The sequence below is a fragment of the Elephas maximus genome, chromosome X (assembly GCF_024166365.1).
Source record: "Elephas maximus indicus isolate mEleMax1 chromosome X, mEleMax1 primary haplotype, whole genome shotgun sequence".
Classification (NCBI taxonomy): domain Eukaryota; kingdom Metazoa; phylum Chordata; class Mammalia; order Proboscidea; family Elephantidae; genus Elephas; species Elephas maximus.
In genome coordinates, this window is record NC_064846.1 from 145,133,440 (window position 1) to 145,161,311 (window position 27,872).

Below are 27,872 nucleotides of genomic sequence, written 5' to 3' on the forward strand. Positions count from 1 at the left end.
ATACTTCCCGTTAGTGCAAATTGCTAACACAATTGCTAGAGATTAAAAAGAATCTTTTCTACAAAGCGCTCTCTATCCATAGGTAACAAAATTCTAGCTGCCCCTTGCAAATACGATGCAAAGTTATTTTTTTAAAAAATAACTTCGTTGAAATGTAACTTATTTACTAGCAAACCAGTAGAGACTCTTATGGTGATGGAGAATTTGAACATCAGGTTAACTCTGGTTCTATGAGTGCTGTTTGATGTTGAAAGAAACTTTTTGGTCTTTACCACAGGTGCTACTAAGGTGCTCATTCACTCTGATCTACATATAACAAAAAAGGAACAAAATCGTGGTCCTGTAATCCTTCTCCTAAAAAATATCCTAGCATGTGATAGTGGTTAAAATGCAAATAAACCAAGCAGGAAAGATTCTGAGTATTTTATCTGGTGACTCTGTGGCACCACCAGGGCACAGATGATGGAAGTATTATGTAGCAGAAGACTGCTGTGAATTTCACCAATTTGTCACACAGAAACACCTGAGCGAAATAACTTCCATCTCAGATTATGCCTTTTTTGCCCAAAAATATTTAATGTGTTTATTTTGTATAATATAATTATGTATATAAAACCAAAACCAAACCCAGTGCCGTCAAGGCGATTCCGACTCATAGCGACCCTATAGGACAGAGTAGAACTGCCGCATGGAGTTTCCAAGGAACGCCTGGAGGATTTGAACTGCCAGCCCTTTGGTTAGTAGCCGTAGCACCACCACACCACCAGGGTTTCCTAATTATGTATATAGATACATACATACATATATACATGTACACACACATATAAAACAACCAAGCCCACTGCTGTCAAATCGGTTGCGACTCATAGCGACCCCATAGAACAGAGTAGAACTGCCCCATAGTGTTTCCAAGGCTGTAAATCTTTACAGAAGCAGACTGCCACATCGTTCTCCTTTGGAGCAGCTAGTGGGTTCAAACCACAAACCTTTCCCTTAATAGCCAAGCACTTAACCACTGCCCACCAGGGCTCCTTGCACACACACATTAAAAAAAAAAAAAACCCAAAAACCAAACCCATTGCAGTTGAGTCAATTCCAACTCATAGCGACCCTATAGGACAGAGTAGAACTGCCCCATAGGGTTTCTGAGAAGCTGCTGATGGATTCGAACTGCCCACCTTTTGGTTAGTGGCTGAGCTCTTAACCACTTCACCACCAGGGCTCCTGTATATAATAATAATTAATGATGCTTATAATCCTCCAATGCAGTGCACTGATAAAGTATTTTTTATTCATGCATCTAATAGTGGAATAGTGTCTATACGTTAATTCAGCTCTTCAGCTCTTTAGGTCCCCTTCTCTTTCTCTTTTTATGTATTAGATTGACCCAGAAATTGGTGATATTCAACTTTATAGAAAATCTGTAGTCTTAGAGATATGTCCAGAGATATCATGATGTGTGTGTGTGTGTGTGTGTGTGTGTGTGTGTGTGTGTGTGTGTTTTGTGACAGGTCAGACTATTACTTATCTGATTGCCTCATTGATAATCAGTTTTAAAAAGACAATGGAGATGCTGAACACATGCTTTCTGTGATTTTTCTCTTTTATGTGAATTCTGTCTGGATGGGCACCTTCTTGGACAGGTGAAAGGCTATACTTAGCTTTATAGGTCCAGCACTTTGCCCTCTCAGTAGATTCCTGCTTTTAACCAGGAAGAGGCTATAGCATTATCTATAGATCTCCTTACAGGGCAACCAAAGGTTGATGATTGATGAGTGTGAGAATACTCTAACCTGTCCCCTTTTGAAGCCACACCCTGTTCAAGTAGTTGTATATTTCTCCACATGCGTTTTTTAAAATCTTTGTTTAGCATGACAATCCAACAGGTCAGGTCCCCCAGAAAGCAGATCCTGAGAAAGCAATTAATGTTCAGGCAATTTATTGGCACCTGTGAGTGATGGGAGGAAAGCGAAGTAAGCAGGATAGGGCAGAAGGAGAAGCTCAGCTACCATGCAGCGGCAGCCACAACATCCCCACCCTATGAGGAGCTCTGACGTGTGAAGCCAGGGTTGCTGTTGTGTGCATTGAGTCAATTCCAACTCATAGCGACCCTATGCTCTTCAGAATTATCCTGAGTTGGAGCAAGGGGGTCAGGCTTTTATAGCCCCCACATTAACTAGTCAGCCACACAGCCTGCCTTGGGAGAAGGGGTTGGGTGCCTTTGCGCTAAGCAGCTCTCTTTATCGGAGGCCAATTTTCAAAAAAGGGCTGACAGCTGAGAGCATTCTCAGCAACTGGGTTAAGAAGTTTTTCAGTCTGAAACAGGGGTCTGGGCAGCCCAGCACAGCCTCCACTACAATAGTTGTCAAGGTTTGGTCGCCAGCAGCAGTGATTCTCAAACTTGAGCATATATAGTAAAACCTGTAAAGCTGGAAGCTGTGTAAGGCGGAAACCTGTCAGAGAAGGAAAACTCAAGTATTTTCCACTAATAGAGAGGGATAGAAAACTGCTAAGAGTGCACGCTGTCCAAGGCAGAAAACTTTTGAGATCCTGAAAAACAAGGCAGTTCCGTGGAGTTCCGACTCTCACAGGATTCGGTGTATCAGAATCACCTGAATGGCTTGTTAAACCACAGCTTGCAGGACTCCACCCTCAGAGTTTCTGGTTTGGTCTGGATGCGATGGGGACTGAGAATTTGCATTTCTAAAACATTCTCAGATGGCGCTGATGGTTCTAATCCATGGATCACACCATCCTTTATTTACATATTTAAAATGGTGTATGGTACCCTTATGAACAGAATGAAAACCTTTGAAAATCAACATACCATTCACTACTCCATCAAATTATCAACTACTTTTTTATACGTTATTAAGCTGGAATAGCTGATTATTAAACTTTGTTATATAAAAAAGCAGTTACCGATACAGTAGATTCTTTTTGTAAAGCATAATTTCTAATATCTGGTTATTGTTTCTTTTAAAGTTCAGCCAAATTTTCTCCAGAGACTACAATTTGATAAGCTGGACAAAAAAAAACCCAAACCCACTGCCATCGGGTTGATTCCAACTCATAGCGACCCTGTTAGGACAGAGTGGAACTGCCCCATAGGGTTTCCAGGGCTGTAAACCTTTATGGAAACAGATTGCCACATCTTTCTCCCGTGGAGCATCTGCGGGGTTCAAACAGCCAGTCTTCCAGTTAGCAGCCAAGCGCTTAACTACTGCATCACCAGGGATCCTCGAACTGGACAAAGGAATTAAAAAAAAAAAAACTGGGCAAAGGAGTTAAAAAACGACAACCTATGTTCAAGCCCTCTAAGACCTTTAGTTTTGTTCTAAGGCTATTTTTTATGATTCTGTTTATTTCTGCATTTTTTTATTTATCATATAAACCATTTAAAGCCATATGGTTAAGGAAAATTAAAAACTATGAGCTAATATTTAGAGCTATGTTGAATGCATAGATACGGAAATTACGTGTCCTTGACTCATTTCTAGTCTAGACTTGGCACAATTAAAATTTAGGAATTCAACGTTCATATGTGGATCCCAGGAGAAAGAACATTGTCTTAAAACTCCCACACAAGCAGGAAACAACAAGCTCACCTGTGATCAAAGAGGCCCTATAAAGGAGCTCATTTGATGAAATTTTCTGTTGTTGCTGCCACTGAATTTGTTTAAGTAGTTTCCAAGTTAGAAAATATTCAGCCTGATGTCAATATTTCAGACCGCAAGGAGGTCGTTTAGGAAAACGGTGCCTCACTGTCCTGAAAGAGTTACTGCTCTTCCCTGAGGGCCTAATTTACCAAGCAGCAGACTCACTGGTAGGATTTGGCAGAAAATCTCATTGTCTCAGTAGAACCCTTTCATCTGATTTATGTGCATTGCGTTTTACAAACAACTCTTGGAAAGTTATTTACTAGTTACTTGCTCTGGAAGCACAGGGCAAGTAGTGTTTCTAGCTTATGGATAGAGGAACAAAGATGCCTCAAGTGCAGCTCATCACGAAGATGAAGCTGATAATAAAATGCACAATATCTAATTCTCTAAGTTTTACTCTGCCAGGGAAGAGTTTTGTATTGCCCTTTTATTGTGTGTGAAAGTGGCGTACGTTAGAAAATATGTCAGTGTCCAATCCTGCATTTGTCTTTTGGAGTCTGACAGTTTATTACTAGCCCAAATTTGGGCCTGGAGATGGATTAAGTCTCAGCGATTTCAAACACTGAAGCCAACCAAGAAATATTAGCTTGAACTGGATGAAATTGCTGTGTTTGTAGGTCAGAATGGTCAAATGTCAGCAGTTTTACATAGTCCAACCTGTACATTTCAGGCCAGATTATAACAATAAGTTTCTCAGTGCTGCCGAAATGGTTCTGAATTTTTACAAACAAAACAATAATAAAAAAAAAGTAGATAAATACATAACGATTTTTCTATTTCTGTCTGCATTGGTAGTTCACCTGAAAACTAGATAAGCTGGGGGCCAGCAGTCCAGGCTTGCCCTTGAACTACGTGAGGTTTAACTTCTTTGTCCAACCAGAACACTCTGCTACCTTTTAACTGTGCAGTATTCAAGTTTATTTAGGAGTTGATAAATAGCGTAGTGCACTGCTTACTTTTTTCCAATAGCTGCATCCTCATAAACCTATTCTACTCTCCACCAGTTAATGCAGACAGAAGATTTTTATCCAGTACGAGCACAGAAACTACACTGTGAAAGACTGTGTACTCAGCAAAAACCTCACCCATGATGAATAAACAGCTCTTCCGGGGCTTTGCTGCCTCTGGCTTGGCAGGAGTTGTTTATTGCCTGCTTTGCACATCTCATGATAAAGTTGCTGCTGAAATAAATTGCAGTTTTGCATAATTATTGACAATCACGTCTTAACAAGCAGTGTGTATCATATTCAAGTGTTCAATGTTTTAAAATCCATTTTTAGCTTATGTTTAATCCCAGGAAATGTTTGGGTAGTAATAGAAGGCAAATAAGGTATTTAAATAGAGTGCTAATTTCCTCATTGCAGACAAAATTTACCTGCATCTTTTTAGATGGGACTGTTACTGCTCAAGGCAATTTTCCCTCCTGAGCTATTATTATGCAGATGTGTGCTGAGGGCATATATGTGTATACCTGAAATATGTACATTCGATATGTTATCAGAAAGTATGAATAAATTTTCTCCTAGAATTTTGTTTCATTAGTGAATTTTAGAGGAATAAGATAACGGCGTGTTGGGGGAGAGAACTAACATTTTTGAGTAACTAGAATATGTAAGGGGTCCCTGGGTGGTCCAAACGGTTAATGCCCTAGGCTCAGTGGCATCACTAGGATTGGTGTCACCCAGTGCAATAACAGATGGTGTCACCCCCCCATGCTAATTACCACATGATTGTAGCTAAAACACCACAAAATTTGACAAAATCAGCAACTATAAAAACACCGGCAGCAACAAAAACAACAGCGAGTCCTTATAGTGGGGAAAAAAAAATCACGTGATTCCAAACAGCAGTGTAATTGGGTGATAATGACAACTCTGACCGGAGTGCATTAGAAGGTTTGAAAAGCAAATTTACATAGAGTTTTAGCTTTGTAGGTATACTGATACATCTAAACTGGACCTACAAAAAAAAATGTTGTTGTTATAACTAACTACAGGAATATTTTTATAAAAAATAATAAATTTCTGCTGAAACACTGCACAAAAATTTTATAGAAAGTCATTTTGGTGTCACTCCTCTGACAGTGTTACCCAGTGCAGTCCGCACCCCCCAACCACACCCTCCTAGTGATGCCACTGCCTAAACTGTGCTTCAAGTCCACCAGAGGCACTTTGGAAGAAAGGCCTGGCAATCTACTTCCAAAAAATCAGCCATTGAAAACCCTATGGAGCAAAGTTCTACTCTGACACACGTAAGATCTCCACGAGTTGGAATTGACTTGATGACAACTATTATATATATGTGAGGTGTTCAACTTTAGATGCATTATTGTATTTTAATTCTCTTCCCAGCAATATGCATTGCAGATAAGAAACTGAGAAGTGAGAGTGGTTAAGTAACTTGCCATATCACCCTTCTAGTAAGGGGCATTGGTATTTGAACCTACATCTCTCTAGTTCTTAAGGCTGTCTACCATTTCTCCATTTTCCCTAAAAATTTTCTTTTGGAAAGTATTCTCTGTTCTATGACCAACAGGTAATGAAAGCCAACACAATAGTTATAATAAGCCAGTGTCATACAAATGACATGTTACACCATGGTTCCAATGAAATGTGTTCTTTTTCTACTTGTTAGTCTTTTTGTTCCCCTTTGCCCTCCAGTCCCCTTCTTTTTTTTTTTTTTTTTTCCTCCAGTGTTCGACTTTCCACCCTAGATCTGTATTTTCTTGACTTTTCTCTTTGCCTTCCTAACCCTTGTTTCCTGCCTCAGGGTGACATCAAAGGTAAGCATAGTGTAGGAATTTTGGGCTTTACCTATAAAGGTTAGCTTAAGCTTTTGCAGCATATTAAAATAAGCTTTCAAAATTGATCAGCAGAAACTAGAATGTTAAAAAATGATATTTTATGAAATTCCATATATAAACTTTCAAAAGTCCAAAATTTCAGCTATATATAACACCTTTTTGGGGGGGGGGAGGAGGATGTATAGAAATCTGCAATGATCATTGGTTGCTTAATAGATCTCTTGCATCCCTTGCCCGATGCAAAAGCCTAAGTAAAAATAAAGGTAAATGAACTGCAAGATGTTTTAATTGTTGTTGTCGCTGCTCTTAAGAGGAGTTTTAGCAACAGCTCACTCCTTTGTTGAGATCTTACAATTGTATTCTTCCAGCTTTATTTGCTCTTTTCGTGGAGTTCATTGGGTACACCATTCTGATACTCGCGGAGAATTGCATCTGGATGTTTGTTCCTTTGCAGAGTGAGCGAGCGAGAGGCTGCTTTGGAAGAAACTCAGAGATTACTGCAACAGTTCCCCCTGGACCTGGAGAAGTTCCTTGCCTGGCTTACAGAAGCTGAGACAACTGCCAACGTCCTGCAAGATGCCACTCATAAGGAGAGGCTTCTAGAAGACTCCAAGGGAGTAAGAGAGCTGATGAAACAATGGCAAGTAAGTCAAGCATTTCCACTTTGGCATTCTTGTGAACCCAACTGAACAATTCTTGGCATTTGTAGTATTTGCACTTCTAAATGCTGGGGACAATATAAAATAGTTGTTTTACGTGGCTTACTATATATAAGCATTTGGGCAAGAAGGAGAAGGGCAGAGGAAGAAGGAAATGTCATTTATTTATTTCATTTTACAGCCTGATCGTCTACAAAGTACTATTTTTGACAAGGAAAACTTGCATATAAAAACCAGAGCTTTGGTCAAGAAGCAGTGTTGCTCAGCCTGAGAAATAAGTTAGAAAAAAGTTAGGGATTGGTTTATTAAACTGAAGAAAAGTTGCCATTTTGAGTGTTTATTTAATATTTTACAGGGAAAGCATCTTATGAATTGTCTGTTTTATTTAGCGTTGTTAACTGAATCGGTTTCCCTTCATTACTTTCAAATACATCTTAAAATGTTAATCTGGCATTTCATACCTTTCTTCCTAACATGATCTGTGAAAGTAGAAACGAGATGGCTAAATTTGTCATAGTTAATGATCATACAATTTTCAGACAATTGTTTTTCCTAGAAACAAAAACGATTGCTCTCAAGTTCCATATGCATAAACAGTGAAGGCAGAACCGTAGGGTAGTTTTGTTTTAATGCAGTCTTGGTGAGAATCATATTCAACAGTTATGGAGGCTCTTTAAATTTATTCTCAATGCCTGATATAATTTTCCTGAACTATTAGGGAGTTTTGATACGTGCACTTGTAGGTAGTTGGTTTCTGTGTTTTAAAAGAAGAACTTTACTAGTACTTCAAATAAAATATGGAGGGCTGGAATCATATTGTCGATTTTTTGGACTAGTTTCATTTTTTGGTATGTTTAATTTATGATGAAAAAAGCGATCGATCTGAAGTTGAAAAATAATTCCAAGATCAAACTGTAATAAGCAAAAGTTCTTTTCCTTCCTCTTCTTCTCCCCTCCTCCTGGTTGTTGTTGTGGTTTTCCTTCTCCTCCTTTTTTTTCTGTTTTGATATGACATTTGTTTTACTCTAGTATTCCTGTGCATAGAGAAGATGACAGTGGCCGTTTATAACTTTCTCTCGAGTTTATTATTCTTGCTTTATCATCCTCCTCTGATCCCACTTGTTCCTCCATAATGTGTGTTGAGTCAGTTTTATCATTTGAAGGTAGTTTGTTTTTAACAACACCCGACTTTATCCTTGAAGATATCTTCCATAGCTTGTGACAGAATGTAAAAGCAATGCACATTGAGATTTTTGGTCATTCTTAGATGAATGGTTAGACAACATACGGCTGTAACTTATTTTCCCAATGACATTTCATAAATAAAATTTTATTTCACCCTGCAAGTGCCTGTAAAAGCACCCTAGAATCTTTAAAAAATATAAGGGGTTCATATTTTCTCATCAACTATCTTATAGGAAAAGTAAAAGGCTGATTACGTGAATTTTTTTTAGTATATTACCTTGAAAAAAATAATAATCAAATGACCAAAAAAATAATTTGATATCAGGGGTTTAATAAAAACATCCTCTAAATAGTGTAAGTCTAGTTGAGGGCTACATCCATCTATCTCGTATACATTTTACATTTATATCTGCAGTACTATGTAATGAGAATTCATATTTCAATTCCTAATCCTAAGAGACTGCAGGATTCTCAGTCATTAAAGAAAAAAAAATCATGTTTCCTAACTATATTTACCATGGAAGAGTGGAGAGTAAACTACATTTTGCGTTTAGATTTCTGATCGTTTTCAAAACTAGAGATTATACTGAGAAACCTTCTTAGCTTATGTTATATTATTCATAAAAATGTTCTTTCTTTTTCAAAGCTCCCTTAGAGTTTCTGAAAACCTTAGGGGTGTCCTTTTCTCCTTAATTATGATAGGAACGTAACACAGAATCCACAGTTATTTAAAAACAGAGACTTTTTTTCATTCCCTCACAGTTAGTATTATGTTTTTCTGTAAATTCCAGTTGCCTAAGGTTTAAACATTTTATAGATAGGAATGACATTTATAGCCAGCTCTGAATTTTAGTTAGATAGCTGAATGATGGTTCTCTGATGAAAGATTTGGAGATGTCATGGTAAAAACTATAAACTACTGCCACTATCGATTATTGTTAATGACACATTTCAGCTGTTAGAATTGAATCAAGATACTGGTGTTTTAATGCAGCAAATGGAAATGCCAAGTTTGAAAGTAAATAAAAACAGCATACCTTTGGAGATTACATGAAATTTCAGTATTTCAGCTAAATGCAAGTATTTGCTTTCTTCCTTCCAAGTATGAATTTGTATTGTGAACAAAAGGAATTTTCTATAATACATACGAAAGAAATAAAGTGCAAGGTATGCCTTTGCACTTCGTTTGAAGAAGCTGGTAGGATTGTATTCATTGTTCGATTCACACTGTATAGCAAGAACAGCTCTTACATTTTAAAACAGAAAACTCCAAATGCCTATCCAGGGCAGCAGCTCTCCCAAGATTCTGATACATCTGTCTGCCCCAAAGTAGTGATGTTTTACTTTATACAAATGCTGCTAAGTGGAGTGAGGGGGTGAAAACCTTCACAAAATATCTTTTTCTCTATGACTGTCAATTAGTTTTCTACATATGGAAAGTCTAGTTCTTGCTAAACTATCTATCACTGTTTATCATCCGTGTCATAGGATGTTTAATTCTCCCAGCAATAATCAGAATTCATGAGTTCTACAAGCATACGTATGGTGACAGTGGTAGAATTCTCACTTTTCACGTGGGAGACCTGGGTTCCATTCTTAGCTAATGTACCTCATGCACGGCTGCCACCCATCTGTCAGTGGAGGCTTGCACGTTGCTGTGATGCTGAGCAGGTTTCAGTAGAACTTCCAGACTAAGATGGGCTAGGAAGAAAAGCCTGGTGATCTAGTGCTAAAAAATAGCTCATGAAAATCCTATGGATCACAACGGTCAGATCAAGCAATTGATCATGGGGATGGTGCAGAACCAGGCAGCATTTCATTCTGTTCTTCATGGGGTTGTTGTGAGAGTGGGAGGCCAATTCAGGCAGCCAACAACAACAAGCATACTTGTATTATTAAGCATATGCTTCCTGAATGGAATTAACCTGATTAATTCCACTCTGAAGCCATTAGAATTTTCCCTGCATATTAGAAAAACATGTTACTTACTTCTCTTACTAAAAGCAAGGACATTATAGTTGTCCTTGCACTTCAGGATGAGGGGATTTTTCTTATAAATGTTGTTATTTCTGATAGTCTCACTGGAATTTTTAAGTCTATATATTTATAGAACACCATATACAGCCCTGAGGGGTGACATCTTGGGAATTTTTAAATTGCAAATTTATCCTTAAAATGAAGAGCTGTTATTTATAATTGAATCAGATTCTTCCTATGTCCAAATCATTTCGTGCTTTGGGCCTAAGACAGTTGATAAATATGTTCATGGATCCAAGTTCTAACATAGAACCATGAGTGGCTAACTGAAAATGGAAAACTGCATATTTACTAATATTTCACAAGAATTTCACAAATCTTCCTAATTCTCTAAGCACCCTTAAGAGATCATTGTAATCTCAACTTGTAAAGAAAGTGTGCAGTTGGGGGCGGGGAGGGTGAGTCATGGTCATAAAGACGGTATAATTAAGAACCTTTTCCTCAGAAAGAGGAAATTAATGAATCGTTAATATATGAGATCGCTTTCTCTCTGATTTGAGTCAGGTCTCAGGCCATATCTCTCAACTCACTAAGTTCTCTAAACCTATTTTTTTTTACCCAGTTCTCCTCCCTACTCCTCCCTTTTATAAAAATTCTCTTCTATTAAACAAAAGCCTTCCAGACAGACAAATTGGATAAACTTTGAACTATATATCTGAGTACACCTGTAAATTGATTAAGATAGCTTAGATTTCTAATATAAGAATCTTGAATTTGGGGAAGTAACTTCATTGTTTCTCAAAAAATCTTGGCCCATGGGTTAAGTCCCTAGGAAGAGGGAAGAATGTAATATAAGCAGCCTAATTAGTATCATGAATAAATCGGAATGTCATATTTCCTGAAACTTCTTAGAATAGAAAAGCAGTCTAAGAATTTCTACTTCTAAAAACAGGAAACTTTGTATATTCCTTTCTGTTGGTGTAATTTGAGTTGTTTTTTTTCTATGTATTTGTTAATCTTTCTATTTTGATTAGTATCTAAAGAGTAAAGTGAATCTTGATATTTTTCTTTTACCTGGTGATCAATGAAATGCCTACTCCTCTGGACCAGTAAAACTTTTATATATATTAAATTCCTGACAACTTTGATTAATTCAACAAATCTTTATTAAACATCTGCCTGGTGCCTAGCATGGTATTAGAACTAACAGTACAGATATGAATAGAACAATGCTTTTCAAACAGAGGTCAGACCCAGTACTGTGTTGTGCAATCAATTTATTGAGTATCAAGCAATGTTTTTTAAATAGAAAGGAATAGACTAGAAGGGATGGATGGGAAGGGAAGGAAAGAGAAAGGAAAATGACAGATTCCATAACTCTTAAGGAAACATCAGTATTGTTTTGTGAAGCTTTGATCTCAGCTGTGTTTGTATGTATGTTTGCACATGTGTGTGTACATTCTGAGTCACTATGTAATATATATTCAAAAGGCTTTGTATTGGGACATGATATCTGCCTTTGAGAGGCTCATATACCAGAAGCGAAAATAGACACATTAAGACAAAATTATAGCAGTGTGATTAGTATTGTAGAGGGTGAAAACAGGAGGATTAAGCTAAACCCACAAGGGAGGTCAGAGAATGCACCTAGAAGGCTGGTTTTTAGCCTTGCTTATGCATTGGAATCATTTGGAGAGCATTTAGCAGTGTTGATCCCTGGGTTTTACCCCCAGAGATTCAGATTTAATTGATGTTCAGTGTGGCCTGGACATGATTCTAATGTGCAGCCAAGGTTGGCAACCCCTGTTTAGAGAGAGTCACATTAGAAGAATTTGTTAGAAGTTAGCCAGGTACGCAGGGTTCAAAAGAACGTTGTTCACAGAGGAAACAGTACGTCCACAGGCCTGAGCAGTGTGGTAGTTTGAGAATCTGCAGGTATTTCTCTATGGCTGGGGTGTGGTTGTTATAAGAAATGAGATAGGAAACATCAGCTGGAGCTAAATTATGTAGAAAGATAGCATGGCATACTAGGTAGACTATGAGCCTTATAGGCAGAAAGATTGGTTATTTCACTGCTTATTGCCTTGTTGTCCAACTTCTGAGTCTCAGTTACACTCTTCTATTCAATGAGTTGAGCCCTGATTGTGCAGTGGTTAAGAGCTTGACTGCTAACCAAAAGGTTGGCAGTTCAAACCCACCAACTGCTTCTTGGAAACACTGTGGGGCAGCTCTACTCTGTCCTATAGGGTTGCTATGAGTCGGAATTGACTTGATGGCAATGGGTTTTCTTTTTCCTTTTTTTGAATTCACTGGGTATAATATTTCACAGGATTTTGAGGGTTAAATGATAGGATTATGTAAAGTGCCCACCAGCGGGGCAGAGTGTTGGACTCAGAGGACTCTAAGTATAAGGTGTCTTTCTCTTCCCCTTGCCATCTATCTTGAAGAGTTTGGATATTACCTGTAGTCTTTGGAAAGTCACAGCATAGTTTTAAGCAAGGAAGTGGAATAACTAGACTCATATTTTTGGCAGATCACTCTGGTGGCTGTGAGGGCAATGAACTAGAGAGACATGAAACCCATGTAGGGACACCAATTAGAAAGTTACTTCTGTAATATCCCAAGAGATGATAATTAAGGCGATGAGGTTGAACAAATGAAACAGATGTGTGAAGTATTTGGAATTAAAATCAACATTGTGATGTATTGTATGGGAGGCAGAGGTGAGGAGAGAATGTGAGCTAAAATGAAGAGTCACTGCCTGCTTTCCGCTTTGCACGACTGAGCGAAGAATGATACCTTCACGGAATTGCAGAATTCAAGAGAAGAAACAGTTGTGGGGAGGAAGGTCAAGAGTGTGGTTGGTTTTGAAGTACCTGTGAGTAATTGAGATGAGAATGTCACCTCTCATGAAGTTTAAGAGAAAGATCTGAAGATAAATAAATGAAGGATATAAACATGAAAGTCATAGAAATAAATGATGTTATGCACAAATCCAAGGAGCCCTGGTGGTGCAACAGTTAAGCGCTAGGCTGCTAACCGAAAGGTTAATGATTGGAACCCACCCAGCCAGCAGCTCCATAAGAGAAAGACCTGCAATCTGCTTGTCTTAGTCATCTAGTGCTGCTCTAACAGAAATACCACAAGTGGATGGCTTTAACAAAAAGAAGTTTATTCTCTCACAGTACAGTAGGCTAGAAGTCCGAATACAGGGTGCCAGCTCCAGGGAAAGGCTTTCTCGCTCTTCTGGCTCTGGAGGAAGGTCCTTGTCATCAGTCTTCCCTTGGTCTGGGAGCATCTCAGCACAGGAACCTCAGGTCCAAAGGTGCACTCTGCTCCCAGTGCTGCTTTCTTGACGGTATGAGGTTTCCTGTCTCTCTGCTCACTTCTCTCTTTTATATATCAAAGAGATTGCCTTAAGATACTATCTAATTTTGTATATCTCATTGATATAACTGCCACTAATCCATCTCATTTCATCATAGTGATAGGATTTATAACACATAGGGAAATCACATGAAATGGTGGACAATAACACAATGCCGGGACTCATGGCACAACTAAGTTGACAGATTTTGGGGGGGACGAAATTCAATCAATGACACTGCTTCTTTACAGATTACTGCCTTGAGTCGCTATGAGTCAAAATCAGCTCGATAGCCCCTAACAACAACACACAAATCCATGCCATTGTTACTTGAATTTCCCCATCATCTACTCAGAAATACATCTAAATCTCACCAAAATATTACTTACCGTACCACGGAATTGGTCTTAAGCAATGCCATTATTCAAGGGGGCATAGTTACGGAGATCCTCTTAACGGCTGAGCCATGAAAAAAGGCAAAGAATTAACAAAGCTCTGACAGTGGAAAAAGTAGAAATATTTGGGTAATGACACAGATCCCTGGGTGGCGCAGTTAAGCCCTCGACTACTAACTGAAAGGTTAGCGATTTGAATCCACCCAGATGCACCTGAGAAGACAGGCCTTGTAAGCTGCTTCTGAAATATCACAGCCTTAAAAACCCTATAGAGCTGATCCAATCTGCACATATGGGGTCACCATGAGTCAGAACAGACTCAAAGGCAACTGACAACAAAAACATTTGTGTAATGTATCCAAGATCTTGAAAAACTCTTTCCAATGAGTTTCTTTTCTCATATAACCATGGAAATTGTATTTTTTCTTTTATTCTCATATACCAAAAAAAAAAAAAACCCAAAAACACCAAGCCTGTTGCCATCGACTTGATTCTGACTCATAGCGAGCCTACTGTAAAAAGGCCATCCACATTCACAGCATTATGGATTGTACTACTCAGAAATAAAGGATTCAATAGTGACATGCCTGTCTTCTTACTATATTCAGTACTTTATTATGCTTCAGTTTTGGACTCTGAAATTTCTGTGTCACAGAGAGAATCCAAAAAGAAAGAATGAAAATAATTAAAAGTTTAGAAAAAGGAATCAAGGAGGGCAATTGTTCAGGACTGGTTTTTCATCCCCTGAAGAAACCTAAATATAGACAATGATAAGAATCCTTTTTTTGTTGTTGTTTGTTTTGGTCCAATGATGAAATAATAAACCATTACCTCAATTAAATGCAATATGTGTTTAGATTAGTCACTTGATTGTAAGGGTTATGATGTTCTGGACAATGTTATCTTGGTCTGTTTCACGTTTAAATATGTTAGTCAAATGTATGGAAAACTTGGGAACTTACTTCTCTGGATATTGCCACTACAGGAAGCAATTATCTGGAACAATACAAAAAAATAATAATAATACAAGGGAAGTACTAAATTGAATAACATTGTAATTCAATTATTGGGTTCTGTAACTGTATATCTACAAACTAAAGGGAAGACAGCGTGCATACTGAAAAGTCAATTTTGATAGCCCCTAATAACCATTGTCTTTTATTCCTCACAGAGCTTTTGTGAGGATCTTATGAGGTAATAAATATAAAAGCACTTTGAAAAAGCTTTCTTCAAGTGAAAGGTCCTTATTAACGTTATGAATTACCATTAGACAAAAGTCAAACTGGAGATATAAATCTAATACTGTACTCTTTAAAAACTCAGTGGGTCTCCCGTTACATTAATTAGTAATGAGAATAATAATGATAACTAAATTTTTCATTTTTATCATGGGCAACGTGTTTTTACTTTCAATTTCTAATTTGATTCTCACTGAAAACCTCTAATACGAATACTGTTATTATTTCCATTTTCACTTGAGGAGGGTAAAATTAGAGAGGTGAAATAACTTAGCTGTTACTACTTCCTTGAAAATCAACTAATTTGAGTTTTATCACACCGGATTAGAAGGGCAAAAAAAAAAAAAAAAAACCACTGCCATCGAGTCATTCTAACTCTTATCAAGCATATAGGACAGAGTAGAACTGCTCACTAGGGTTTCCAAGGGGGATTCGAACTGCAGAGCTTTTGGTTAGCAGCCAAACACTTAACCACTGCGCCACCGCCAGGGCCATTATGTAAAATAAAAGCCTGTCACAAAAGTTTTTATTTTTCTAGGCTTAAAAACACTATGTATTTATACAATTATTAGGATTATAAAAAAAAGTTTCCATCAGGCTGATTCTGACTCATAGCAACCCTATAGGATAGAGTAGAACTGCCCTACAGGGTTTCTAAGGAGCACCTGGTGGATTTGAACTCCCGACCTTTTGGTTAACAGCCATAGCTCTTAAACACTATGCCACCGGGGTTTCCAGTTATTCCAAAACCAACCAAACCCAGTGCCGTCAAGTCGATTTCGACTCATAGCGAACCTCTAGGACAGAGTAGAACTGCCCCATAGAGTTTCCAAGGAGCACCTGGTGGATTTGAACTGCCGACCCTTTGGTTAGCAGCCATAGCACTTAACCACTACACCGCCAGGGTTTCCTTCCAATTATTAGGATAGGTAAAAATAATCACTAACTTTTTTCTTGGTAACATTTTTTTGAATACTTACTATGTGACAGGCAGTAGACTAAGTGCTTTGCTTGCATGATATACCACCATCCTTCCCTTTTTTACAGATGAGAAAAACTGGGGCTTTGAGTGGTTGAGTAACTTCTCTTAAGGTCACATGACTTAAGGTCAGTGTTTGAACCTAAATCTAACCTTCTATGATCCTATTATCCACCCCATTACTCTACACTGGCTCAGCATTCCAAGCAAAGACCCAAGATAACCACAAGCAAGTTGCAAATCATTCACTTAATGAGAATGTATTGATTAATAGAAATATTTCCTCTTCTTATACACTCATCCTTCCTTCATGTTTTTTGTCTGGTTTCTACATCTACTTCTCAACTGAAACATTTCTCTATGAAACTACCACAACTGCCAGATGCAACGGCTTTCACAAAATTCTCATTGCCCTAGAAATCGCTACATAATTTTTTATTGTTGTCCACACCAAATACTATGAAAAATGTTTTACCTTTTAACTTGCTGGGGTGCTATACACTACTGTCTCCCTATGACTCTAACCATTCATTCCTCCTTTCTTTCCCCGAGGTTCTGTTCTAGGTTCCTTTTTCTATTTTAATTAGTCCTTTTCTCTGCAGTCAATAGTCAGTCAGTAGTTACTAAGTGGCAGTTATATGCTGGGCATTACACTAGAAACAGTTTCTGCCCATCTCTTTAATCCAGTGATTTGGACGTTTTTATCTCTTTCCAGTATCCATCCCACATTTCGCACTCCATGTGAGACATTTGAGTAGCACAGACATCATAAACTCAATATGACTCAAGTAGGCCATATCTTTTTTTACCAAAGTCAATATCTTCTTCCTGTTATTCATCTTTTCAGTCAGAGAGATTTCAAAACACTGTCGTTTCTATATCTTCTTTTCACTTGTCCCACTTTCTAGTTCATTTTCAGGATCTGTTGATTTTGTCTTCATAATCCTTTGCACCCATTTCTTTCTTACTACTAATCTAATTTAGTCTCTTAAATTGCCTTTTACTTCCCTGCAATCATTCTTCCCCCAACATTACTCCAATCCAATCTGCAGGTTGCCATTTTAAATTAAGTTTTCTAATGCATAGCTTTTGGACATGTTATCAGGAAGGACCAGTCCCTGGAGAAGGACATCATCATGCTTCATACAGGGTCAGTGAAAAAGAGGAAGACCCTCAACGAGATGGATTGACACAGTGGCTGCAACAATGGGCTGAAACATAGAAACAGTTGTGAGGATGGAGCAGGGCTGGTCAGCGTTTCATTCTGTTGTACATAGAGTCACTTTGAGTTGGAACCAACTCAATGGTACCTAACAACAACAACACTGCGTAGAAAAAAGATTATAACTAGTATATAAATTCTATGAGGGCAGGGATTTCATCTACTTTATCCACTTGTTTATTCATAGTACATGGTAGGTACTTGATAAATATTTGTCAAATGAGTGCATGAATGAAATGACTCCTTTATTCAAACATATTTTATGACTTCTTAAAGGCTTTAGAATATTCTACAAACTCCTTCACACGGCCCTCCAGAATTGACCCCCAAACTCAATTTCCAAACTTATTTCTTATTTTTCCCCTCCTCGCACCCTCAATTCCTACCAAAATGAATAGCAAGACAGCCTAATTTTGTGTCTTTTGATGACTTTGTTTTTTTTTCCCCCAGGATTCCTTTTTTTTTTCTATCTCAGTTTACCCAGATGCTACCTATTTTTCAAGGAAAGACTTATTCGTTTCCTCCCTTTTCTCTGAGCACCCCCCCCCAGACATCTTGTCTCCCTCTTCAATTCCCATAGACCCTTCTCTGCACTTTAAATGATGTTTAATGTTTTGTATGTTAGAGAGGCTGAAGACTGTACTGTTTAATAGTGTGGTCTCTGAAACCTGGCTTCGGAGTTTAAATTGTGATTCTGATACTAACCACGGACAAGTTTCTTAATTGCTCTCAGTTTACTAAGCTATAAGTCAAGGGTAATGCTAACAACTACCTCATCAGGTGGTTGTGAGAGTGGTATGAATTAATACATGTCAAGGGCATAAAACAGTATCTGGCACATACCAAAGACCCAGTATGTATAGCTAATATTATGTTATTACTATTATCTGGTTTCTTTTATATTTGTATAATATGTCATTATATGTGTATATATATTTATAAATAAACTTTAGTATTCTTTATTTCACTATCAGCTTCTTAAGGGCATAATCATCATTCGATTTGTGTGAAAAACTACTTAATAACAAATGAACAAACTAATGAAACTATGCCCTAAATATTGACTAACATGAGTATTGAAACTGTTTTTTATAAACAGCTTTAATGGTCTTTTTTAACCAAGAAAAGATTAATAATCTTCAATAGATTTTAGTTTTTAAATGTCAATATTAACTCATGTTTGAAAAGCCCTTTAAAGTCTTCAGATACAAGCAAACCTTAATACCCCTATTCTTGAGAAGAAATATACTACACTGAAAATTAAAAAGAGATATTTTGTCTTTCATAATGACCTCCTTGGGGAAGCAAATTGACTTGCTACCCTCCCCTTTCACCCAGACACCAGATATTGAAATTCCCTGAAATAATCTTTGGTGAAAGTAGTTTATTTTTCCCAAAGAGTCTGAGCAACACAAGAAATCACACCAACGGCTTGTAGGTAGGACAATAAAATTGTTTTAAATGCATCTTATGAGGTCTAGCACTGAAGACAATGAGACGGCTGGCCCTATGATTCACTCTCTTTGATCTCCACCAGCACCTGGACAAGAGCCATATAATTTTAGTTCTTCCTCCTTCAAACAAGAATAGAAGAGGTCAGGAGAAGTTTGACCACAGAAAAAGTCAAAGAATTTCATGTCACTTCCTCCTCTAATCTCAAAGCATTTTTGAGGATTAGAGGTCTTTGGTGGCAGACTCTCTAGGCAGAAAACTAAAACTCCTTTATGTGGTGGATAGCAATGCCCCCCTCCTTGTTGGAAAATTTTGAAGGTGTTAATTGATGGGAGTAAAATCTAAGAATCTTAGTCTTGCATATACAATTTTTTTAAATGAACTGTATTCCTGTCTCTTTGCTCCTTTCACAATTCTGATAATAGAATATTTCAGGTATTAGTCAAAGATTAATAGTATTCAAAATAATTTAGGTTATCAGCATGTGATTTTCATTCCACATGAGGTCCATTGGCAGTTTACATGGTTTTCTAAATTACATTAAAGGAAAATGTCAAAAAGTTCACTTTTTTTTTCATGTTTAACAGCATCAATCTTTAAAGAAAGGTTATTGAACAAAGGTCTGTGCATAAATCAGACATTCCCTGTAGAGGTAAAAGAAGCCATTACACCTGGTTATGAAAGAGAGTTTCATGAATACAAGAGATATAAATCAGTCCCCACTGAAGATCATATTAGTCTAGATAGAAGAATGTCTATTTCCTGATAGTGAAAAGCAACAAATTACTTTTGTTTGCTCCTGTGTCTGTGGTTGTCCTTGAGATGTCTACTAACAGGTTGACTCTTCAATGTTTTTATTATTATAACTTACAACATCCTGAGTCATTATAAATGTAATCTTTAAATTCTCTAAAGATTTCAGTTTTCCTCCCTTTTATTCACCTCCAACACCTTTTGAAATATATGATTCCTTGGGAGTTACAGAAGAAGTTATTCTCTGCAGAAAGCAGCATTTCAATCTGTTCTGTGGAGCCAACCACATTTCACCTCAATCCTTTGCTCCCAATTCAACAATTCCGTATCGGATTCAATTCAAGTCTATGACCCCAAATAGAATGAAACCTGGATATTTATGAACCACTTGACCGGGCATTCTTCCCAATGATTTACTCCATAAATCCTATTTTTACTTCTTACAGTAGTTTCACAAATGGTTGGAAAGCTGCCGTACATTACAATTTTAAAAACTGAGATGAGAAGAGATAGCATTTTCATCTTTTTTTTATGGCAAAGTGTTGATATTTTCTGTTTTGGAGTAGAAAATTATTGTCATTATTTGGATGTAACCATTGAATTGATTAGATGACTCTAAATTCATTTCCCATCCATGATCTTAAAGAAGTTTTTATATTCATATGATGTATACTTTGTGTGCACTCACTACATCTTGAAACATAGTGGAAGAATGTAATGTTTGAGTAGATTCCTGACCATGGTTTTTAAGGATAGATATTGAAAAGTGGAATCTGCCACAGAAACTAAAAGAGATTTGAGGATACAAAGACTGATAAGATATGTACCTGCCTAAAGGGAAATTGATAGTGGCAGACTAGGGGGAGGAAGACAGGGAGATGAACCAAGAAGATAAGGACAATAATGAAGGTGAGTACAGAGTCCTTTGATTGCCCAGAGGATGGGGTACCTCCTGACACCTTCTGGGGGGGGATCAGTGAAAGTGTTCTGGTTTTCTTTTACTGTATAACAAACCAGCCCCAAATATAATGGCTTGAAACAATAACAGTTATTTGTTTTGCATGTGAATCTGCAATTTGGGTGAAGCTCAGTGGGGACTGCTTGTCTCTGCGTCACATGATAGCATCTGGGGCAGGGTGATTGGTACTGGAGGATCCACTTCCAAGAGGCTCACCGACATGGCTGGCAAGTTGGTGCTGGCTTTCAGTTCCTCTTCATATGAGCCTCTCCATGGAACAGTTGGGGCTTTTTCACAGCATAATGGCTGGGTCCCAGGAGCAAGCATCCCAACGGACAAGAAGTTAAAGTTGTCAGATTCTTAAAGGCTGCCTGAGCCAGAAACTAGCCTAGTTTCACTTCTGCGGTATTCTATTGGGCAAGCAGTGACAGAGCCCAAATGTAATAATAAACTCCACCTTTCCATGGAGGAGTGTCAAGAAGTTTTGGGGCCAAGTTTTAAAACTGCCACAGAAAGCTTCTTGTAAAAGATACTGCAGCTGAATATTAAACAGCAAGCAGGCATTATCCAGGTCAAGAGAAGAGGTTCTCTTTGCCCAGAATACCTTTTCCCTTCTTATCTACCTGATTAACTCCTACACATGCTTCAAGTCTTGGCCAAAATGTCACTTCCTCTCAGAAGCATTATCTGGCCTTGTCCCCAGGCAAAGAATTAGACATATACCAGTAATACTGATGTTTTTAAAAATTTAAGCTTTTTTTTCTACACCAGAACATAAATCAAATAACTTCCCTTCTTACCTACAAGCTGCAAAATACGACGGTAACTGTACAAAATAAAATTAAATCTTAAGCACAATAAAGTACCTCTGGTATAGCAATATAGGTGCTTATATTTTTACTTCCCTATTTGCTTTGCTTTTCTCTACAGTTTGCCCCAAGGTATTTTAACAGCATCGGGTCTCATATATACCAGTGCCTGTCTGTCTCTCTGTCTCTCATGCTTCCCTTTTCTTTTTCTTTTCAAGTGACTTCCAACTAGGCAGAAAATGCATTTCACGTTGCTGTGCGTGCCTCCTGGCTCTACCTATCTCGCTCACCCAGGACTGCCCTTGCTGAGTCCTTGCTCTCATTTAACAGCCTTTTATTGAAGTTGGACAAATGATAGAACCTCATTTCTTAAAGAGGCAGAACACATCTTGAGCAAGCAGTTAAAAGAATTCAGCAAATAAAAGCATGAACTAACAGACTTTTTGAGGGACTCTTTATAGAAACAGTAAGGTATCAGAGAGCACAATGTGTCTTATTTTACAGGTCAGGAGAGCTGGGTTCTTATCCACTAACGTGTGTGATCCTGGGGAAGTCAGTGGCATTGCGAACCTCAGGTTTATCCTCTGAATAGTGATGGAGCTAGACTAAAGTTCCTCCAAGTTCATATACCACCTGCATCATCTTTACTTGGGAAGTTTATGAAAAATGCAGTATGTCAGGAGATGACTCTCTAGGGATGGGCCAGGGAATCTGCATATTTAAAGAGCCCCCAGGTGGTTCTTGTGCAGGCATAAATTTGAGAACCACTGAGCCAGATGCTTGCTGAAGGCCATTTCAGCTCTGAAATTTGACAAATTGTGATTCTGTAAGGCAGATTCTCTGTGCTTATGCGGGAGAAATGCAGAAAATAATAGACTTTCTGCTTGTGTTTGAGATTTTTTTTTTCCATTTGGTATCTACATCTCCAATTCCTAGCCAATCAGAAACAGTATTGTTTATCCCTCCCACTGTTTCAGAGAGGCATGGGGAAAACGCTAAGCCAGATGGTACCAAGGAAGAGCTCCATTACCACTTTCTTTCTTCTTCCCTTTGCATATTATATAAAACTGCCCATGCCTCCATCTGAGCCATCATCATTAATTTAATGTTATGATCTAATGACTCATGACATTAAATTATAACTTAGCCTAACATGCCCAAAGTACAGGATCAGAAGGAAAATTTTTTCCTCATCTTTTTCAAGTTTATACTTATAAGTGAAACCAGTTGTATTATTGGCTGCATTTTTCATAATTATGTCTCAACCCTGATTTAGAAAACCTTCTGTTTTCCATAGAAATACATTTTTTAAATAGGGTATATGTTATTATCATTTCTCAAAAGTTAGTGAAGAGAGGGAGAGAAAACACTTTATTTTGTTGTTTGTGTGTGTGTATACCTGCACATGCATGTTTAGAGTGCTGAAATAGATTCTATGTAGGACTATGTATCAGATAAAAAGCGAAGGAGAGTGGTCATATAGTTATCATTCAGACGTGACTGTTGGTAAATAAACCCAGAAAACCCAGTGCCATCGAGTCAATTCTGACTCACAGCATAAATAGATTATCTAAGTATCCTCAGAAAGGCATCAGTCCTTCAGCTACATTTTACTAACCAATTAGTAAGGTCTTAAGCAAATTTCTCCCTCAAATAAGTCATTTTACATCTATAACTTTAAGTATTGTATTATTTTCCTTTTGTATATAAGCTGAGGTAATAAAATCTATCATTTTTGTTTAATTCAACCAAAGATTTCATTCTGAACAGGCTTTCCTTGTTTTACTTATTTTAACTTTTTCCTTGATTCTCTACATTTCTTTGCACATATAAAATATTTTGTTATGAATGTGATTAAAATAGAAAATAATTAGCTAATTCAAGAGAGGCAGAAGGAGAGAGCGCGATACGAGAGACAAAAATATAAACTACATGCTTTCCTATTCTTTAAAGTCTGACAAGCCAAGGGAGAAAGGCATACTCTCACCTAATAAAACAGAGAAAAAAAAGAAATATGGTAGGAAGTTCTCCTGTTTTCTACACCAAATGTAACACCAAGATGTCTGAGACAAGTCATGGCAGCATTTGGTCTCAGTAAAACTCAGACAATTGAACTACAGAGTGAGTTATCTCAAAATGAGTTTAAGTGGGAGCATAAGAGTTGAAATCCAATAATATATGCAACAGTGATCACACCAAGATTGCACATAGGAAGCAAATTAGTCCTATAATAGAGGAGCCAAATTGAAATTCATTCTCTGAGCAGGTTTTCAAACACATTCTTCTTTTACTTTTCTATTTACAAAAATGGAATACCACCAGGAAAAATAAGAATCTAGAAGACAAAATGGAAAAAAAAAGTTGGAATTCTAAGGGGAGTTAATATGTGTGTGTGTGTATGTTGATTGAGTAGTTTATCTACATGATATATCTGATTGAGAAGCCCCTTTGCTGCAGGTCTTCTCACAGGAAGTGACTAATTCTTATGACGTGAGATATTTTCTTTTACATAGTATCGTATGTGGATTGACACAGTGGCTGCAACAATGAGGTCAAACATAGCAACGGTTGTGAGGATGGTGCAGGACTGGGTAGTGTTTCATTCTGTTGTACATAGGGTCGTTATGAGTCAGAACTGACTCCATAGCACCTAACAACTAATAACAGAAGAAAATTAATTTACCCAAACTCCTTAAGGACATTATTATCTTATTATTCCCATATAATATATTCTCATCAAAAAATCAACTCTGAAGCAAAGAAGTTTCTGGGATAAACTGAATGCTTCAAAGGTCAGCGGAGCAAGGGCGGGGGTTTGGGGACCATGGTTTAAGGGGACTTCTAAGTCAATTGGCAAAATAATTCTATTAAGAAAACATTCTGCATTCCACTTTGAAATGTGGCATCTGGGGTTTTAAATGCTAATAAGCGGCCATCTAAGATGCATCAATTGGTCTCAACCCACCTGGAGCAAAGGAGAATGAAGAACACCAAGGTCACACGATAACTATGAGCCCAAGAGACAGAAAGGGCCACATGAACCAGAGACCTACATCATCCTGAGACCAGAAGAACTAGTTGGTGCCCGGCCACAACCGATGACTGCCCTGACAGGGAGCACAACAGAGAACCCCTGAGGAAGCAGGAGAACAGTGGGATGCAGACCCCAAATTCTCATAAAAAGACCAGACTTAATGGTCTGACTGAGACTAGAGGAATCCCGATGGTCATGGTCCCCAAACCTTCTGTTGGCCCAGGACAGGAACCATTCCCCAAGGAAACTCATCAGACATGGAAGGGACTGGACAGTGGGTAGGAGAAAGATGCTGATGAAGAGTGAGCTAGTTGTATCAGGTGGACACTTGAGACTGTGTTGGCATCTCCTGTCTGGAGGGGGGATGGGAGGATAGAGAGAGTTGGAAGCTGGCAAAATTGTCACGAAAGGAGAGACTGGAAGGGCTGACTCATTAGGGGGAGAGCAAGGGGGAGTATGGAGTAAGGTGTATATAAACTTATATGTGACGGTCTGACTTGATTTGTAAACGTTTACTTGAAGCTCAATAAAAGTTAAAAATAAAAAAAAAAATCAACTCTGGAGTTGGGTAAGACAGGACCTGTGACTGAAATGACATGTTCCACTCCCTGTACTAGAAATTGTATCAGCCTGTGTATACTCACATAATACTGCTAAAGTATTACCCCAAATAAAATACTTAAAGAAATTGTTATGCAGCTGTGGTAGATTGAATGATTAGCCCCAGTTCTTTCCCCCTCTGCAGTCACACTCTTTACATTGCCTCCTGATGGGTGGAGTGTAATTCCCAACCCCTGGCCTTCAGTTTAGGATTCCCTGGATGGCACAGGTGGTTAAGCACTTGGCTACTAACCAGAAGATTGGCTGTTCATAATCCACCCAATGGCACCTTAGAAGAAAGACCTGGTGATCTACTTCCAAAAAATTAGCCGTTGAAAACCCTATGGAGCACAGTTGTACTCTGACACACATAAGTTGGAATTGATTCAGTGGCACTTGGCAACTGGTCTTCAGCTTGACTGCGTGATTTGCTTTGGCAAATGGCAGCGCACAGAAGTGACAGTGTGCTACTTTTAAGTCTAGGCCTTAAGAGACCTCCCAGGTATCTGCTTGCCCTTTTGTGCTTCTGCCATTCATAAGAGAAAGATGTGTCCCAGCTAGACTACCAGTCTCCGGAAGAGGACGAGAGACATGTTCAGCAGGGCTGTACTTGCCATCAGATCCAGGAGAATAAATGATTGTGGTTTGAAGCTACTGAGTTGTATTCTGCATTACTGTGGCAAGAGCTAATGGAAACAACAAAGAAACTTGTTTTTCCTGAATACATATGGAAAACTAATAATATCAGCCATCTTTCTGATGAAAATATAAAGCCTATTTTTTTATACTTTATTTTTAACAGTTGACTGGTATACGTGCATTTTCAAATAATCGCATGTTCCCTTGTCTGCTGATATCATTATATTAAACTTGTACGTCATAAATGCACTGTTTATTCCTGTTAATTTACTTGTAAGTAACATTTGTCATCATTAGAAACACCACCAATCTTGGGGATACACACGTTTCTGTACTATGTTTTGAAACAAATAAAAAATGCATCAACTCCCTAGTCCTTCTGTCAAAGTATTGAAAGCATTGTATAATGTGTTTCATTTTAATACATCATGCATTCCCACGAACGCATGGTTTTGGGAGAGAGATAAAAAATAATGAACATTACCTTCTGGCTTAACCCTTGTGGTGACATGGAACCTTAGCTGTACTAATTACCCTTGTGGTTCCTCTTCGTCGAGATAATTATACGTGAAATTTCTTTCCAGTTGGTTATGTAGCATTAGAAATACTCCTAAAATTGGCATAGATTTATTATGTTACCATTTTGTTTGCATGATATTAAAAATCTAAAACCCATAAAAAAAAAAAAACCCATAGATCTATTTAATTAAAGGTTTACAAAGCTATACTATTTAAAGCAATAATATTATGAAGAGATTTTTTAAATAATATGTTTTTATGCCTTTTGAATAATTGGATTAGTCAGTATTTTTTATGTCTAATTTCTGAATCTAAGTCATTCTATCTATGTAAAAATAGATGTCAGCTGAAGACAACCAGGCAATGGATTTGTCTTGACAACAATCTTTTTATATATTCCGACTTCATGTAAATATTAGACATGCCCATTTTTGAAATTGGTGTTTCTTTACCTTTCTGAAATTTATGAAAATGAGACAAAGAATAGCACTGATTTCCTCCGTCATTATGGCTGAATCAAATTTGAGCCTTCCAAAGGACATTGTCTAAGCCATTCAAAGAGACATTAGAAAAGACTACTGTTAGTTTTTCTTTAAAATGCATTAGTGGCATAAACTGTCGCGAGGTGAGTTCGGTAGAGTTATAACTTTTAGTAATCCCAGGAGAAGTTGCAACATATTTTAAAATGTCACAACCACTACGATTGCTCAAAATTCTGGGAGTTTGGCCCTCTGCAAGACTTCCTGATGCTGTTGTTCCTAGGGGAATTTTATTCCTGTATCTACAGCAGCTGCAGCCATAACAACTTCTGTATTATTCCAGTCATAGCTATTACTATATTATTCACATACATATATTGTGACCTTAAGAATAAGTAGACTTCACATTCCTTAGAAAGCCCTTGAAGAAACGAAAAGGAAGTTTGATGTGAATCTGCATATCCAACATTATTGTTGGTGGGTTTTCAGAATTAGCTGAGTAATGCCATGAAGAAGGAAGGTCAGATGATGTGTCTTGCTGCTCCCTATTCCATGTCATGAGTGCTATTCCTGTAGAAGAGGAGTAGAGTGGGAAGAAAATGCAATCTGTCAATACCGTGGATACATAAATAATAAAAGTGGCAGTAGGACTGATGAATTCTGAATCATCTATATAAAATGACTGAAGCCGTGAAAATGCTCAGTCTGCACAGCTGATTACGAAATGTATGCAATCTGTTGATCAGAATTCATTTATGAGTGCTCTCTTCCAGAGGTTTATATACCAAACCCAACCAGAGCTCTTAAAAATATTTTGGGCCCCATGAAAAAGGAAAACTATCGACCTGGGAGATTGCAATGAACATTGAAAGAAAGCATTTTCCTACCTTAAGAACAACTTTCAAACAAATATCTGATATAAATACATGAAGATCAGTTTACTTTTACAGAATAGTTTCCAAAGACTTAGAATTAATATATACCTATTGTTTGGTGGGAAAATAAAAAGTGATATTCTTGGATTTAATTAACTAGAAAATTTGGTAAAAATAAATGAAAGCTATAGGTTTTAATTCAGTGATCCTATGTAGAGAAATATGGAGCCCTGGTGGTGCAGTGGTTAAGAGCTCAGCTACTAACCA

At 37.7% G+C, this 27,872-nt stretch overlaps 1 protein-coding gene across 12 annotated transcripts in view; it reads left to right on the top strand.

Moving 5' to 3' along the window:
- Positions 1 to 27,872, top strand: part of DMD (dystrophin) — a 2,447,064-nt gene that overhangs the window by 1,894,055 nt on the left and 525,137 nt on the right. For all 12 annotated transcript variants that reach the window (XM_049872854.1, XM_049872851.1, XM_049872858.1 and 9 more), the window contains one exon: positions 6,920 to 7,109. In XM_049872854.1, the coding sequence (XP_049728811.1) occupies positions 6,920 to 7,109 (190 nt within the window). The remainder of the gene's footprint in view (positions 1 to 6,919; positions 7,110 to 27,872) is intronic.